The sequence below is a fragment of the Dendroctonus ponderosae genome, unplaced genomic scaffold, assembly GCF_020466585.1.
Source record: "Dendroctonus ponderosae isolate FM_Combo_2020 unplaced genomic scaffold, Dpon_F_20191213v2 Dpon_F_20191213_4, whole genome shotgun sequence".
NCBI classification, from domain to species: domain Eukaryota; kingdom Metazoa; phylum Arthropoda; class Insecta; order Coleoptera; family Curculionidae; genus Dendroctonus; species Dendroctonus ponderosae.
The window spans coordinates 14,987,900-15,003,043 of NW_026018611.1; the positions used below are offsets into that span (position 1 = coordinate 14,987,900).

At 36.9% G+C, this 15,144-nt stretch overlaps 1 protein-coding gene across 1 annotated transcript in view; it reads right to left on the reverse strand.

Annotated features, from left to right (window-relative positions):
* The window catches only part of LOC109535543 (putative fatty acyl-CoA reductase CG5065), a 49,749-nt gene that overhangs the window by 1,965 nt on the left and 32,640 nt on the right, over nt 1-15,144 (reverse strand). Inside the window, exons 4-8 of the mRNA XM_019901458.2 lie at nt 13,826-13,971; nt 7,139-7,248; nt 5,715-5,907; nt 4,008-4,089; nt 3,763-3,920 (exon numbers count right to left, since the gene is read on the reverse strand). Coding sequence (XP_019757017.2) covers nt 3,763-3,920; nt 4,008-4,089; nt 5,715-5,907; nt 7,139-7,248; nt 13,826-13,971 — 689 coding nt within the window. The remainder of the gene's footprint in view (nt 1-3,762; nt 3,921-4,007; nt 4,090-5,714; nt 5,908-7,138; nt 7,249-13,825; nt 13,972-15,144) is intronic.

Consider the following 15,144-nt stretch of genomic DNA (forward strand, 5'->3'; position numbering starts at 1 on the left):
GGAACATATCAATGTTGCGTTGTGCTTCAGATGTTGTAATTTCGGACATGTAGCTAAGCATTGTAAAAGCGATGTATGTTGCTACAAATGTGGAGGTACACATGAACCCAATACAACACAACACAAATTACAATTACATTAGTACAACACAAATTCTAGATTGTCCAAATTGTAAGCGCTTGAGACTTAATAACAGAATTCACTCTGCAAGAGATCAAAAATGTCCGGCTTTTCTGCAAAAGATGAAGAAACAGCGCGAGTAAATTAATTTTAACAACACCCAAGAACAAAAAACTTTTTTTCCGACTCAATAGAACAGCCTAACCGAGATAATACCAATGCCCCGACGAAATTAACAAGATTCAGTATCATACATCAAAATGTCCAGTCTCTAGGAAACTGTGTGGATACTATTAATCACATGCTAGATGAAAATAAATATTGCAAATGTCTCTGCATTACCGCACATTGAAAAAAAGAAGAACACCTAAAAACGCTTGGCATTCATAATTTTACGCTTGCATCCAGCTATTGCAGAAAAAAAGGATATGGAGGAGCTGCAAGCGAACAAAGCGTCTTCTCGGGGATGATTTTAAATTTCCAAGTGTTTGTCTAGTTTGCTAAGTATTCTTTGTAGTTTTGCGTGTATGTATCTGAGGTTTCTGAAAGTGTAGTATAGGCAAGTGTCGCGTACAGGGCTATTTTTGCAACGGGATCTTTAGAGATATCGGCCGTAAAAATGTTGTATAGATCTGGGGAAAGAGGGGATCCTTGCGGAACTCCAGCTTTCGCGATGCTTGGGGACGCCAGGATGTTGTTAATTTGTACTTGGAATTTACGGTCTGCTAGAAAGCCTGCAGCAAACTGCATAAAAGCAATTGGCAGTTTGCAGAAGCTGTCCAGTTTTCAGATTAGCGCTTCATGCCAGAACCTGTCAAGCTCTTTTTCTATGTCCAAAAGAATAACCCCCTTGGGGGCTTTTCCCTAGAGTCCTCATTTGGCGTCCTCCATAAGTCTCGCAACTTGCATTTTGGAATCGTGATTGCTCATGAAACCGAATTGCTCGTGAGGGATTCCGTTGTTAAGGAATATTTTGGCTAAGAGTCTTTCTTTAAAGGAATTCTCTGTAAGTTTAGGGAAGGTTGGTATAAGACTAATTAGGCGCCAGTTTTGTGGAGCGGATTTGTTTTTATTGGGCTCTGTTCGAAAATGGAAAAGCACTATTATTTAGTGTTAGTAGGATAGTTTCGGGGAGCATTTTAATCACCCTATTTGAAATTTTGTCTATGCCTGGAGCTGTTTTGGGTCTGTTACTGTTAGTGTCTTTGTTTTTAGGATCTTTGATTTCTTCGTCGCAGTCCAGCTCATCTCCTAGGAAATAGTCAACCTTGAACTGATTTTCCAGCGTGTCAGCGAAAGCTTCCGCTTTTTCCATGTCGCTGTAGCCCAGCCCATTGTTGCCAGTAATGGGGGGAAAGTTAGTGTGGGATTTTCCTTGGAATTTTTTGGTGAGTTTCTATACCGAAATTTCACCAGGCTCCAACCTTTCCAGATAATTTTTCCTAGAGTTTTTAATTTCAGACATTTGTTATTTTTCGCTAGTTGGTTTGGTTGTCGGTTGAGAAGAGAATCAGAGTTTCTTTTAGCTAGTCGCTTAAGGCGATTTTGCAGTTTTATTTTCTTTTTAATTTCAAGGGTTTTTGTTAGAGTTGTCTTTCAAAATTGTTGCTTTTAGCCTTGCATTGAATTATGGTCGGAGCTGAGAAAGTCAGATTTTGAAATTGCCAAATTAAGAGCGATATTTTTAGGTGGGTTCATCGGGGGCGTGAATTTGGCGGTCTAGGTCTTCGCATATTTTTAGGAGTTTGTTTCCTTCGCTGTTGGATTTTTTACAGCCCCGTGTAACATTTTTGTTGTTAAGATCCCCAGCTAGGAGGGTGGTTAGTTTTGGATTAAAAAAGGTGTCATTAATAAGCAGGAGTGGAGATTTTTTGAGAGGTTTGTAGGCAGAGATTAGTTAGATTGTGTAGGTTAATGACAGTGGATTCGATTATAGAGTTGAAGAGGGGATTAGGGTGTGCGAAATGGAGCTTTTGAAAATGATCGCGGTGCCTCCGCCCAGTGTGGGTCCATCTGTGCGGTAAGTCCATACGATATGGACACCTGGGGGATTAATGCTACTTTTTAACATATCATTCTGAGGATGATGGAGTTATAATTTTTGGGACAAGGGCAATAACTTGCAGGGTGCGGCCCTCGACAGTTACTGCATTTGGCAAGTAGGTCGCGGGATTTATGACACTCGTTATAGAAGTGCGGCTCGGCACATTTGTGACAAATGAGTTTTGAGTCGCAGTTCGATAATGAATGCCCGAATTTGTGGCAATTTTTACATTGTATAATGTGTTTAATGTTTAAAGTGTTTCTTTGTGGTTTAATTAGGACACGAAAGTTTAGGAGGTGCTTGACTTTCTGAAAGTTTGCTTGGGACTGTGGTAAACCGACTTTTACTATATCGGAAACTTTTTTAGTATATCGACTTTTACTATATCGGAAAAAAAAGCCGGCTCTGTTGGTTGTTTTGGGAAGGTTCCAAGGCGTTGCGATTAGTTTTAGAGGGGGGAAAGTTGGTTCAAAGGAGGTAAATTGGAATCTACTTCTATATGTTGGGGTTCTGGTTCAGGATTCGATTTGGGAGGTTCTTGAGGGACAGGTTGGGAAATTTCTGGGCTTTCTGGGTGACATTGGGACATATGGGTTTTGAAATGGTTGAGGATTTCGTCCAGCTTGTACGAGTTGAGCTTTTTTTTTGGGTTTTGACTTTGGAGAGGATTTTATTCAGGGTTTGGTTTTCCTTAAAGAGGGACTTCAGGGTGCAGGTGGCGTTTGGGTAAGCTTTTATGTCTTACAGTATGTCAGATTTTTGCGATTTTCCCCCAAAAAAAGTACCGGGTTCGAGCCTATTAGTCCTGGGGATGTCTAAGGTTAGCGAACCTTGAAGCTACTATCTTACATGATTTCTTGCTCGGATATATCCGACGAAACTCTTGTCTTTGTAATAAATCAGGTTAAAATAAAATTACTCATAGATCTATAGTGATTAGATTGTAATTATATTCAGAGACCCATGGGAAGCTATCTAATAATAAAAAAATATTTACCTAGAAACTTTTTATTATTATTGACCTAGGGAGAGAAATATAACGTCTCACTAGGGAAATGGTGAATATGGTAAAAAAATAAACAACATCAAAATCATTAAAAACGCGAATTAAACGAAATTCTAACAGTTATGTATACCTACTTTTCATAGATAACAAACTGAATGAAAATTAATAGTTTTGTTGCTTTGAAACATTATTGATTTGAAGTCCCTGGTGATCGGAAGTTTCAATCGTTTAACAATTTTAAAGTATCAAATAGAACGGTTCATATAACCCATTACAGGCTTCCCAGTTTTGTAGAAGCATCAAAATGGAATACCTTTTGATATACCATTTTGGCTCGTATACACAACTTAGAACTCTGTAAAGGCTTTTTAAAACACTCTGGAAATCGATGTTGTGGTTTGTTGTACACTATGTATATCATCAAGCAAAAGGAGAATTTATAACAGTTCTATTAGTTTAGCTGTTTAATTTTTTTAAAACGATTTATTTCGCTGAAATTTCGGACATTACTATTAACTGAATTAATAGTAGAACCCCAGTTTCGGTCATTAAAACAGTAAACACTAGATACCATATCTGAATATAAACTTACACTGGTTTGTATCCGATGACTAGTAGCAGAGCATCTACCAAAACAGCGGGAATGATATGAAATAAGAAGAAGCAAATGTAGTGCACTATTTTGGATCTCTTCATTGAGCCACCTGGGTACCAGGCAACACCATTCAATGGTATTTTGGTATTGATTACCTAAAAATTATAAGTATATATTTATAATCGCAAATTTAATCTCCCAATATTCCATCTGTCGGAGGATTTTTTAATAATATACTCCACCTTTCGTCCTATGTTGATAATTTCTTCCATGGTTATTTTATAAAGTGCAGAACTGGTTAGATTAAATATCCATTTCTTCCTCCTGAAAAGGTAAAGTACAGGTTAGTATCGATAGGATTACACTTAGATTAATGTCTTTGGATTAAAAATCCAGCATTTTTGTATCAGATAAAGTAAGTGTTTTGTATAGAAAGTGGCTCAAAACTCGTATTTAAAACATAAATTGCTGATAGTGGGTCGAAAGGAAAACATTGAATTCGAGATATGATAGCATAGACCTCATAGATAATTTAAAGATCTTCTAACAATGTGACAATTATTTTAAAATATCTCCAAATAAACTCAGGAAAACAAAAACCATTTGAGCAAATCGCGCTTTTTGTCGGAATTTTCCAACTTTTAAAAGATCATTAACGCAAAGTTGCACATAAAAATGAGCAAACGACTCCGAACACCCTGTATATTTACATGCTATATGAAACTTACGTCCTTAATGTGGTATATTACGTTTTTGGAAAGTACATGCTTTGGAACCATCAAATGTGGCGTAGATACTGTTAGAGCCATTTAGGATTCATCCTTGTCAAGAAACAGCCTTCCACCTCTGTCGAGGCAAAATGTTTTTTAAAAGTCTCGTTAGTGGACCAATAGACCGAGAAAGCGGGTGGTAAAAAGGGCAAGGCGTATATAAGCACAGGGTGGCATAGTGTTCAGGTTCTTTGTAGAGTTACTACACCCTTTTTTGTGGCGTTTATTATACAAAGTTCAGTTGTTCTTTTGTTCGGAGTGTTTTTGTCTGCCTATTGAAATACTTAAGCAATTTTGGCTTTTATTTCAAACGGGGTTGTGAAGTTAAGACTGGTAGTTTCCCTGGTGTTTCGGACACAACAGATATCATATCTTAGATGCCTGTATTTTTTCTTCGATACAGTATTAGGATCAAACACATATTAGTCCATCTGATAAATTTTAGTTCCTATGAAAACAGTGAGAAGTGAGCTATTATATACTGAGAAAGCTTAGGAGGTTCATTCAAAAAGCTTGGTCTACAAATTAACTCATCAAAAACAAAAGTAATGTCTAATTCCATTAATGTCGCAGATGTTGATCGTAAAGTAAAGTTGTAAGTCGTGGACAAGTATGTCTACCTCGGGCAAAAAATATTTTTCGACAAGGACAGTCAGAAAATGGAAAACTTAGTAATGTCTTTAATTTCGCAATACCATAAAACACAAGTTTTTGACCAATGTGTCCTGCCTACCTGAACGTACAACGCAGACCAAACATAAAGCCTTAATGAGGGGACCATGGAGCGACTGAAAGACAAACGAATGGATCAGACAAAATACAAAAGTGATAGACATCGCAGAACGGGTGACCAGGCTAAAATGGAAATGAGCCGGTAATTTGATGAGGGCAGAGGATAATATATGGACCAGGAAGACAACTGAGCGGAGTCCCAAAACAACTGAAAAGAACCCAGGACGACCAAGAACGAGGTGAAAAGAGGACAGCCAGAGGCCAATCAATGGATAAGTCAGACGACCGACAGAAGTGAATGGCGACGAATAGGAGAGGGCTACATATGCCCAGAGATGGACTGAGAAAGGCTGAGGATAATGATAAAAATCAGCAATATTTCGAGAAATTAAAATTCTTTAAATAACAATATCTGTATTATAATAATTGAAAACTTCAAAAACTCACTCGTCATATATATAAAACCAGACAGAAGCAAGAGTAGCATTTACAACGATATCGACCGGCATATAATCGGCGTAAGCATCCTGCTTGCAATACATTGTTCTCAATACTCCTTTGCCAGCTCCAATTAGGAGTCCCGTAGGTCCGTTTATGTTATCAGTCCATCCAGGAATCGGTTCTTTCCAAATGGGAATTACTAGAAAAAATATAGATTGATTAGATATTGATTATCTTGAAGACTTTGAAGACAGAGAAGTGTCCTAATACACTTTCAAAATAAACATTATAGATAAAATTGAAGTAGGTTATAGAGCATGTCTAGCGTTAAACGGAGGTCATATACAAAATTAGTGATGTTAATGATTTTGTTGAGTTCTTTATGTTTTGAAATTTACAGTAGCAATAAATTCCGTTATGCTCTCTTTCTATAGTGTTTTGTTTCATTTCAGTCGACTTAAATTTGTTGCTATTGCTATAGAGAGAAAACGGCTAATACAAATCCAGGCAATATATTCTTCTGAAGTCTGAAGTCTTCTGAAGTTGGGAAAAAAATCCAGTTGACCTGACCAAAAATATATAGGATGTTTCATTAAAAAAAAAAGATTATTTAAAATTTTAACATTTCCGTGTTTCATACTTTTCAACTTAAATTCAGATTTAAAAAAAATTGAGTAAAAGTAAACCACTTTTTGTTGGTCACTTTCAAAATTTATTTGAAATAAATGAACTATGGTCAACTTATGAGGAAWCACCTTGTACCTACAATTAATTAAGCAACACTTTTAATGGACCCTGAATAGTGGAAATACCACTGATCGGCTAAAGTTACGTAGTTTTTTTTGACAAATAACGCGCTAAGAACAAAATACTGTAMAAAATTTRCCCCACAGGGAGTAGAGTGAGGGATTTATGTTGCTTTCAATTCATAGCTTCTTCCAAATCTTCCCTCATCAAATAAGTGTTTTTTTATTACACCCYAATGCGTGTTTTTTAGATACTCTAGCGTGCAGACTGTCAGAGCTATGCATATGTAGGTTCCATATTACAYATCGYAAATTAATAGAGATGGCGGGGCCTAAGTGTGCCCACCCACTRCTGCCTCTGGTGGAGCGTCGGGGTACGGGTACTGGAAAGTACGCACAATCGAGACTTAAGCAATTGTGATCAATAGTAGTTTCACGCACCGGGCAAACAATTGTATACACCGGTAAAGTATTAATAAAGTAGTTGTTTATGTGTTTAAACGGCCTTTTATTAACACCGAACCGTGTAATCATGGTAAAACGGGTAGTTTTGCGACGGGGCACCCGGCACTTACTCTTTGGATACCCTGTATTTCTTCCGCCTCATTCAAATATGATTTTGCTAGCATGTAATGTTATGTATGTGTTTTTTTTAGAGTTCTACTGAAATCTTATGTTTCTTACCAACTGATGGCCTTAGAATCATGACTGGAAGTTTTCCATGTTGCTCTACAACCAAAGCTTCTCCTAAAGCTTTGGTAAACGCGTAAGTATTTGGGATATCTTGCAGAATTCTAGAAAAGAAAGATTCGTTGAGTTTTACTAGTACGAAATGGGACCAATCATCAATAAATTTGCCATTGTACATTTTTTAGTGTTGTCACCAGTGTTGTATAGTGGCCAAGAGTTACAACGGTTATTTGAGGATCTACAAATTTACATAAATATGCATTTTTTAATAGAATTAAATTAGTTGCTAAGCATTAACTGATTAAAATAATGTGCAGACAATATTGTTGAGTTGTTAAATTGACGGAAAATTTTTACAATTTGTTAATGAATCCGGTCATTAAATTGTAATTATTTGACACGTAATTAAACACATGCCTTGAAAAAAGCAAGTTTTGATCAAACAGGACGTTGACCTAGACTTGCTTTAAACACGTGTGAACAAGACATGTTCGTAAGTAAAAGGTTCACATTTTTTGTGGCTTTTGATTAGTTAAAGAATAATTACGTTTTCATTTAGTTCTTCGACATAATGGAAACGCAATTTAGCCATGGAAAGTAGTAGGTTGTGTGAATTATTGTTACAAAATGTCGAAACCCTGAGATAATTAAAATGTACGACGTTGAAAGAATTTTTCGCTCTCGGAAATATAATACCGGGCAATCGTTTGAAAATGATACAGTCACAGTTTTAAGTACTTAAGAGTATTTACGAAAAAACTCTTTAACACGTAAATTTTATTTTTGACAAAGGAAAATTTTCGATAATTAAACTGCCTCTATCTGCAACCCCTGCATACCCAAATGTACTTTATGATACTACTTGGTTGTAAAGAAATTTAGGATTTGTACATTTTATTTCTTCATTCATTCGAAAGAATTACTTTCGTTGTGTTCAGTTTAAGGTCTTTGAGGGGTTTATGTGGAACTGAATATCCAAAGTTATGGTGTACTCAATCGTCCAAAGGATACAAGTAATTTAATTACTTATTGGAAACCCTGAAACTGTTAATAGAACGGCCTGAAATTTTAATGCATTAAATGAACAACCTCATGTCAATCGGAAATACAATTTTGGAGTTGGTGTAAAAATTTTAAGAGAGACCGAGAATGAGACTACTGAGACTGGTTGGATACGTTTTGGAACTTAATCAAGATAATTTGACACGCGTTTGTAATTTTGCGAATTTATGTCTGCACGGATGGTAAATGTTCAACACTTTTCTTTTAACGTATATTGCTCAGACGAATAAGCTTTTTTCGTGCTAACAACATTGACCAGACGAAATAAATAGACCAAAAGGTCTTTACAAAGAATAAGAAGAAGAGTACTTTCTTCCGGAAAGCTAACTTAATCGTTCTTTTTTATTTTTGCGTTTAAACCCGACTGAAGTTAATTTTACGAAAGTTTTCTTTTTAATGTACCTTGAAAATTTACAATCTTTCTTAATTTAGCATTTAACCATGACCGCTAACTTTCTGAAAGAAGGTAAAATAAACTAATTTAAGTAGCTCAATTAATCATATTTTTGTGATGACGCTTGGTTGTAATGGTAGCAGGGTTCTTGATGAGAGCGATGTCTACATCGTTTTCTTTCAAGTATGCCTCAAATTCGTACATTTTAGTGTACAAAGATGCGGCATTCTATGATACGATAACTTATCTTCTTCTTCTTATATTGGGCATTGAGGTTGTATTTTTCTGATCTCTTTTCTCTACTGCTGCAGTCGTATTTGTTACGTAGAGTACAAACTGTATCACCATATTTTAAAGCCCGTTGGATTTAAATCCTTTGATATTCGTGTTAGTCTCTCACCGTCCATTCGTGCAACATGCTGGTTCCCCATCGTACGATATGCTGTGTCCCACAGTTCTATTATTTGAATATTCGGCACTCTGTCTCTCAACGGTTTCTCCGTTATTGATCTCAAAGTTTTAATTTCTATTGTTATGAGTAATATTTTTGTTTCTGTTGTTTCAGCTCTCTTTCTATTGAATATGTTAGTATTGGCCATACACATGACATATATATGCGTATTTTCCCGTCCAGCCTCATTTCCTCAGATGACATCCCTTATACATCCTGATACATAAAGCAACTAAACTTTTGTATACATTCTTCTAGGTCTCCGAAGCTGGATATTTGAATTCCCAGATAATCGAACTTAGAAACTTGTTCCATTATTGCTTCGTTAATTACGATTTTGCATCGCCTGGGTCCGTTGCTACTACGAGCTATTTGGTCTTCGATGTTGAAATCTGCATATCGTAGGTTTCTTCCGCTGTTTTAAAGATATGCACCAAGCGCTGTTGATGGTGCCCTCAGGAAAGCGACGCAATTGGGACACAACGCGATCTTCAGAAAGCTTCAGCTGTCTTCAGACAGTCAAACCCATGGGATTGAAAGCTGATCGAATCAAAACTCTAAGCATTTCGTTACCTTTCAGAACATATGTCCTGGATGAGGGGTGAGATGGTGGATCAACTTCATCAGCTATGATGACTCCGTATGGTATACGGAAGGGACAAAAACCGAGTCCGGCACAGACGCTGGTATAGTCGAAAGAGGAAGAACTGGGGAAAAGATTACCTTAAAGCTGGGTACAATCGCGACTCCCTTCCAAGCAAGTATTCTAGCGATAACAAATGGCGCCCGGAAAATGAGGGAAAGAGCATACACACGTAAGCACATTAACATCGTAACCTGAGATGAAGCCACCGTAAAGGCCCCCGAATCATCCACAATTAGGTCACAATGTGTGTTAGAGTGAGTAAAAGAACTTACGAACCTGGCTGGTAGTTCAAACTGAGTAGAATTCACTTGGGCAACGGGGATAAACCGTAACAAAGAAAACGAGATTACTGCGGAACTTGCCAAGGCACGCGCCGAGCAACCACTGACCAACCGAGAACCTGCTTGTGGCATATCCCATGCCCAAGTTAGGGCGGGAGTTGCCCAATGGATCTTGGAAAAACATAGAAAGTACTGGAAGGAGATACCGCGACTCTTTACCGCAAGGCAGTTGGTGGGACCTCCACAACTAGTGCGTAAAAACTGCTAGATCTTGGCAGGCAAAAAATAAGAAGGATAGTGAACTTTTTAACATGACACGCCCCCGCAAAAACACCTCTTCAGTATGGGGCTGAGCGAACAACCGACCTGCAGGGGGTGCCAATGAGAGGACGAAACTACTCTACATATTATGTGTCACTGCACGTCATATGTAACGAAGATTCCTGGGAGAGGATAAAGTTCTACCAGACCAGGTCATTCAAATTCTTCTGGAATTCCTTGAATACACAAGGATAATGAGGGCGTAAAATACAAGGACACAATAGGACATAAATTACCGCTATGCTAGGCCAAACACCACATCAGAAGTGAGGAAAGGTTTTAGTGGGTATACAGCTAAGCTGGAGTGGGTCCCACACATCCCAGAGCGCCAGATCATCAGCTCTGGGTGTGCGTAAGAGAGCATTTCCCAAACCACACCGAAAAAAAGCGCTGTAGGTTTTCTTCAGTATCCGAGATCAGAATTGCGTCGTCAGCATAACAAAGAAATTTTATCTGTTTTCTTCCAAGCGCATATCCGTGTGGTACCTTGTTTGTTTCTCCTATAATTAAGTCCATTGATAAATTGAGTAAAAGTGGACTTAGGCTATTTCCTTAATTTAATGTCTACTTCCAATGTAAATTCATCCTCCGCTTTAATTGTAGTTTTGTTGTCTGTGTTAATGTCTCTTATTATTATTATTATTATTCTAAACTGCTGGACTGGTGTCCGACTGACTTCTTTAAGTTATTTTAGCACTTCTCCTAATCTGACGCGATCAATGGCGCTAGTCAGGTCCACGAAGCACATCTAACTAGGATTGTTATATTCCATTGCATTCTCAGCAATTTGTTTTACTATGAAAATTAATTGCATCTATTGTTGACCTATTTTGCCGGAAGCCTTGTTGTTCTTCACTTTTTGTATATTCTTTAGTAATCTCATTGGCGACTTTCTTCTTTGGCAATTTTACTGTTGGGTTAAGGAATGTGATCTTACGGTAGTTGCTATGATTCTAAATCTCTAGGATCGTAAAGCACATGGCTGGGCATAGGATTTTTTGTATAAATAATTATCATTAAATAATAAAAAAAATTGCGTTTAGGTGCTAAGGTGTGTTAAGTACATTATCACTAGTTAATTGTAACCTATCACGAGTATAATAGTTCATCTTCCAAGACAGGCTTTGAATGCATACATTTTTGGGCATTAAGAGTATTAAAAAATAGAAAAATATCAGTCGTTTTGTAATTAACTTAAATCCAAGGAATATTTAATACTGGTAGATTATTATTTGGCATTTGAGTTATCAGAGTATGGTTTGTAATTGTCTAAGTTGCTGCTGCACAAGCTAAAGTTACAAGACACATTTTATTTTATCCCACATAAGAAAAACATTTTTTGCGGAATAAAATAGATTAATGTCATAGAGAGATAGATTAATGTCATGTCATAGATGCAGATATAAATAAATACTCGACGATATGTGGGTGTAGTCAGCAAGCCTTCCTTAAAAAATCATGTTGTTTGAAGGTTTTGCAACATTTTTTAGTCTCTCCCCAGTAGACTTTTCTGGACGGAGAAAGTTTTATTGATGACTTTAAATAACCAAACATATATTTAATAAAAATAAAACCCAAATATGCTCCATTCCATTTCTGATGTTATTGCTTTCTCTACTAGATTGTCCAGTTTCCAAGGCATCAATATATTTTTCAGACATAGCATCTTTGACTTTAGGATTGGATCCAACAGCACATTTGATTGGTAGTGTGCAATCGATCACTTCTACCATCAATTCTTTGAGGGTGCTCGCAGCTCTCAGTCCACACACTTTTGCCGTTCTAATATAGAAGCAGTCGACAATTTTTTTATACGATTTACAGGCTTTCTCCGGACTTGACTCGTTCCAGTCAGGCATTCCATTGCAGACTTCGTAGTCTTTATTCAAGTCTGTGTAACACTTGTCGAACTTGTCGTATTTCTTGTAAAAGTCGTTATTCTTGCACAGTTTTGAATCGAATGTTCTCAAACCGTTTATCAGATTCAGATACAAGCCTTCTGTTGCAGTGCAATTTTTTAGATACTCTTCAATCCTTCGTACGGTTGTCGTTGTCGCTGAGCAGGTGCCTTCAAAATCAGCGATAGCAATACCAACAATGCTTTCGGGATTGGTAATTTGCCGTTCGGCTAAAAACTCCACAAGCTTGTTTTCGTCGCACATGGTTTTGGGAGGTGCAACTTGCCTGAGATGGCGCACTTCTTCTTCTTGGAAATAAATGGGCCTATATAGGGCATTTACATCTCTGTTGCACAATAGGGCAAAAATGCACAAAAAAATAGTTAACATTTTAAGGGAGAGGTGTTTATTTTCACTGTCGTAAATAAATTAATCTTGTCAACCCAGACATTGATGGTCACAAGTTAACGCAAATTTGAACGTGATTTATTCGATTTCTAAATAGCTAATCAGTTTATTTTTGACATTTTTGAAAAATCCGAGTATTTATGAAATTATAAAATTACTAAATTAATTAAACATAAATAAGGGCAGAAGATTAATCTTACATTGGCCCAAAACTGTTTAATGCACTATCAATTGAATATTTTGAAAAAACAAGGTAAGATTGTTTCTTCTTCTTCTTCTTCTCTCTTCCAATTAGGCACAATGCCTATTCTAGGTCTAGTAGGTCTAAGTAGCATCATGCAATTTAGTGCATATGGAGAATATTCATATTACATACATTACATATTCAATATACTCAAAAACACGTAATAACATTGACATGGATGAAAATTGCTCAGCCATCAAATAATAATAAGACAATAGACAATAATTTTTTGGTATCGTGTCATTCCTTTCTACCGAATGGCAGTGATTTTGATTGCATTTTTAAAATAATTAATAAATGTTCATGAATTATTTCATTAAATTTTCGAATCAAAAAATATATGACTTAGACCATTTTCATAATTATGGGCACAGTTAATTTTTACTATTTTGATCGAAATGCGGATCTGGAGAAACCACGTCTTTGACGAATCGCGAAAGGCAATTTCTTAGAAAATCGAGGAAGGAACGAAGAAAATTAAAACCGTTTTGCTTTTATACGAGGTAGCTAGAAACCGGATTTCGAAGAACTCGTCTTCTAATTGTAATTTGTTGTGTAACATTCATATTGCAGCACTGGTTTTCTTTCAGTTTCAAAATGAAAAATCTCTAAGACCCAACAAGATCCCGATTTTTCAGCACGAACAATTTAGTGACGATCCTCAAAAGAATTATTAGCTTAGTTGTGATTCCTTGAGGGTTCTAGTTGCAGTATTCTCAAGCCGTTAACATCAATAGAATATACTTTAAATGACATCATTTCGTTTGGTTACGTATTATTCTTGTTCTCTGCCCGAATTCTGCAAAATTCTGTACTAACAGTGAAACTAGCCAGAAAGCTGTTAGAAATAGAAAAATAATGTTTACGTTTGATATTGCATTTTCACAGGGGTGACCGTGTTTGTGAACATACTTCTTTTCATTCAGGCCGCATTAAACCAATAATATGAACAGCGTCTCACAACTTATGTACTTACTTGGGTGTTATCGTCTCCATAACATCATCACTTAACCACTCTGCAGTCTGAATTACTTTGTGGGGATCCGCAGGTGGTGCATATGGTCTTTCGTAGAGTATTCGCTCACTCAGATGACAGTATGCAGTGGATACATGGACAAAACACTGAAATAACAATTCCTGATTATCACCAAACATTTATGAAGGGTGTTCCAATAAGAACGACTGATTTAAATTTTAAATAAAATATATGCATATAGTTGTGGCATAAGTTTGAAACGTTTCTTGAAAAATGAAGTACACATTATGAGAGTCTGAATGGAATAAGACATCGAAGAAATGACGGCCTCGGCTTTGCTGGAACAGACGTACTCTTTTCAAGGACTGTTGCGCATAAATTTTGCGGTATTTCAGAGATACAGTCTTGAATTTAATCTTTTAAGGCTTTAATCGTTGTTGGTTTGTTCACATAAACTTGTGCTTTTAAAAAACCCCAAAGATAAAACTCTAAAGGCGTTAAATCGCATGATTTGGGCGGCCAATGCCGATCTCCAAAACGAGAAATAACACGACCAGGAAATGACTCGTGCAGTAATTCAACAGTTTCTGTGGCTGTATGGCATGTTACACCGTCCTGTTGAAACCACATGCTGTTGTGATCCATATTTTGCAATTTTGGCCCAAAAAAGTTAGTTAACATTTCACGATAACGAACACCACTCACGGTTAATGCTTGACCAACTGCATTTTCGAAGAGAAATGGTCCGATGGTGCCTCCTGTCTACAATGTACACCAAACAGTGACTCTTTTTGGGAGAATCTGTTTCTGAACGATTACTAGTGGATTTTCCGACCCTCAAATGCGTTTCCAATTGCCAAATTATTACTTAATTTGAAGCTTTGTAACGGCTACAAATGGAATTTAGCCAATGGTTCACCTGTCTGCTAACTCGTTGTTCAAATGTATGTAGTAATAAGTTATAATTGTAATAAGCTATTGGTGTCAACCGATTTTCATTTGTAATTTGGATTCAGAATAAGAATCAAGATCTATCCGATCCGACTCCGATCATACAATCGGACGAAGATCTGAGAGCAAAATGGTACTAGACTTTCAACACCATAGTTCACATCTTTCCGCTACCTGCACGATCCGTCTCCGTTTTTGTATCCGATGATCATGTTCCGATTTTGCTGGCTATTCGATGGGTATTTGCTACCCGATTGTCGGAAGGAAAAACGGTCCCCATTTTAGGTTGCGTCAGTGATACATTTGGTTTTTAATGGACAATATCTACAGTGAGCTGTAGATATTTAAATATTTTGATTGGGCTTACA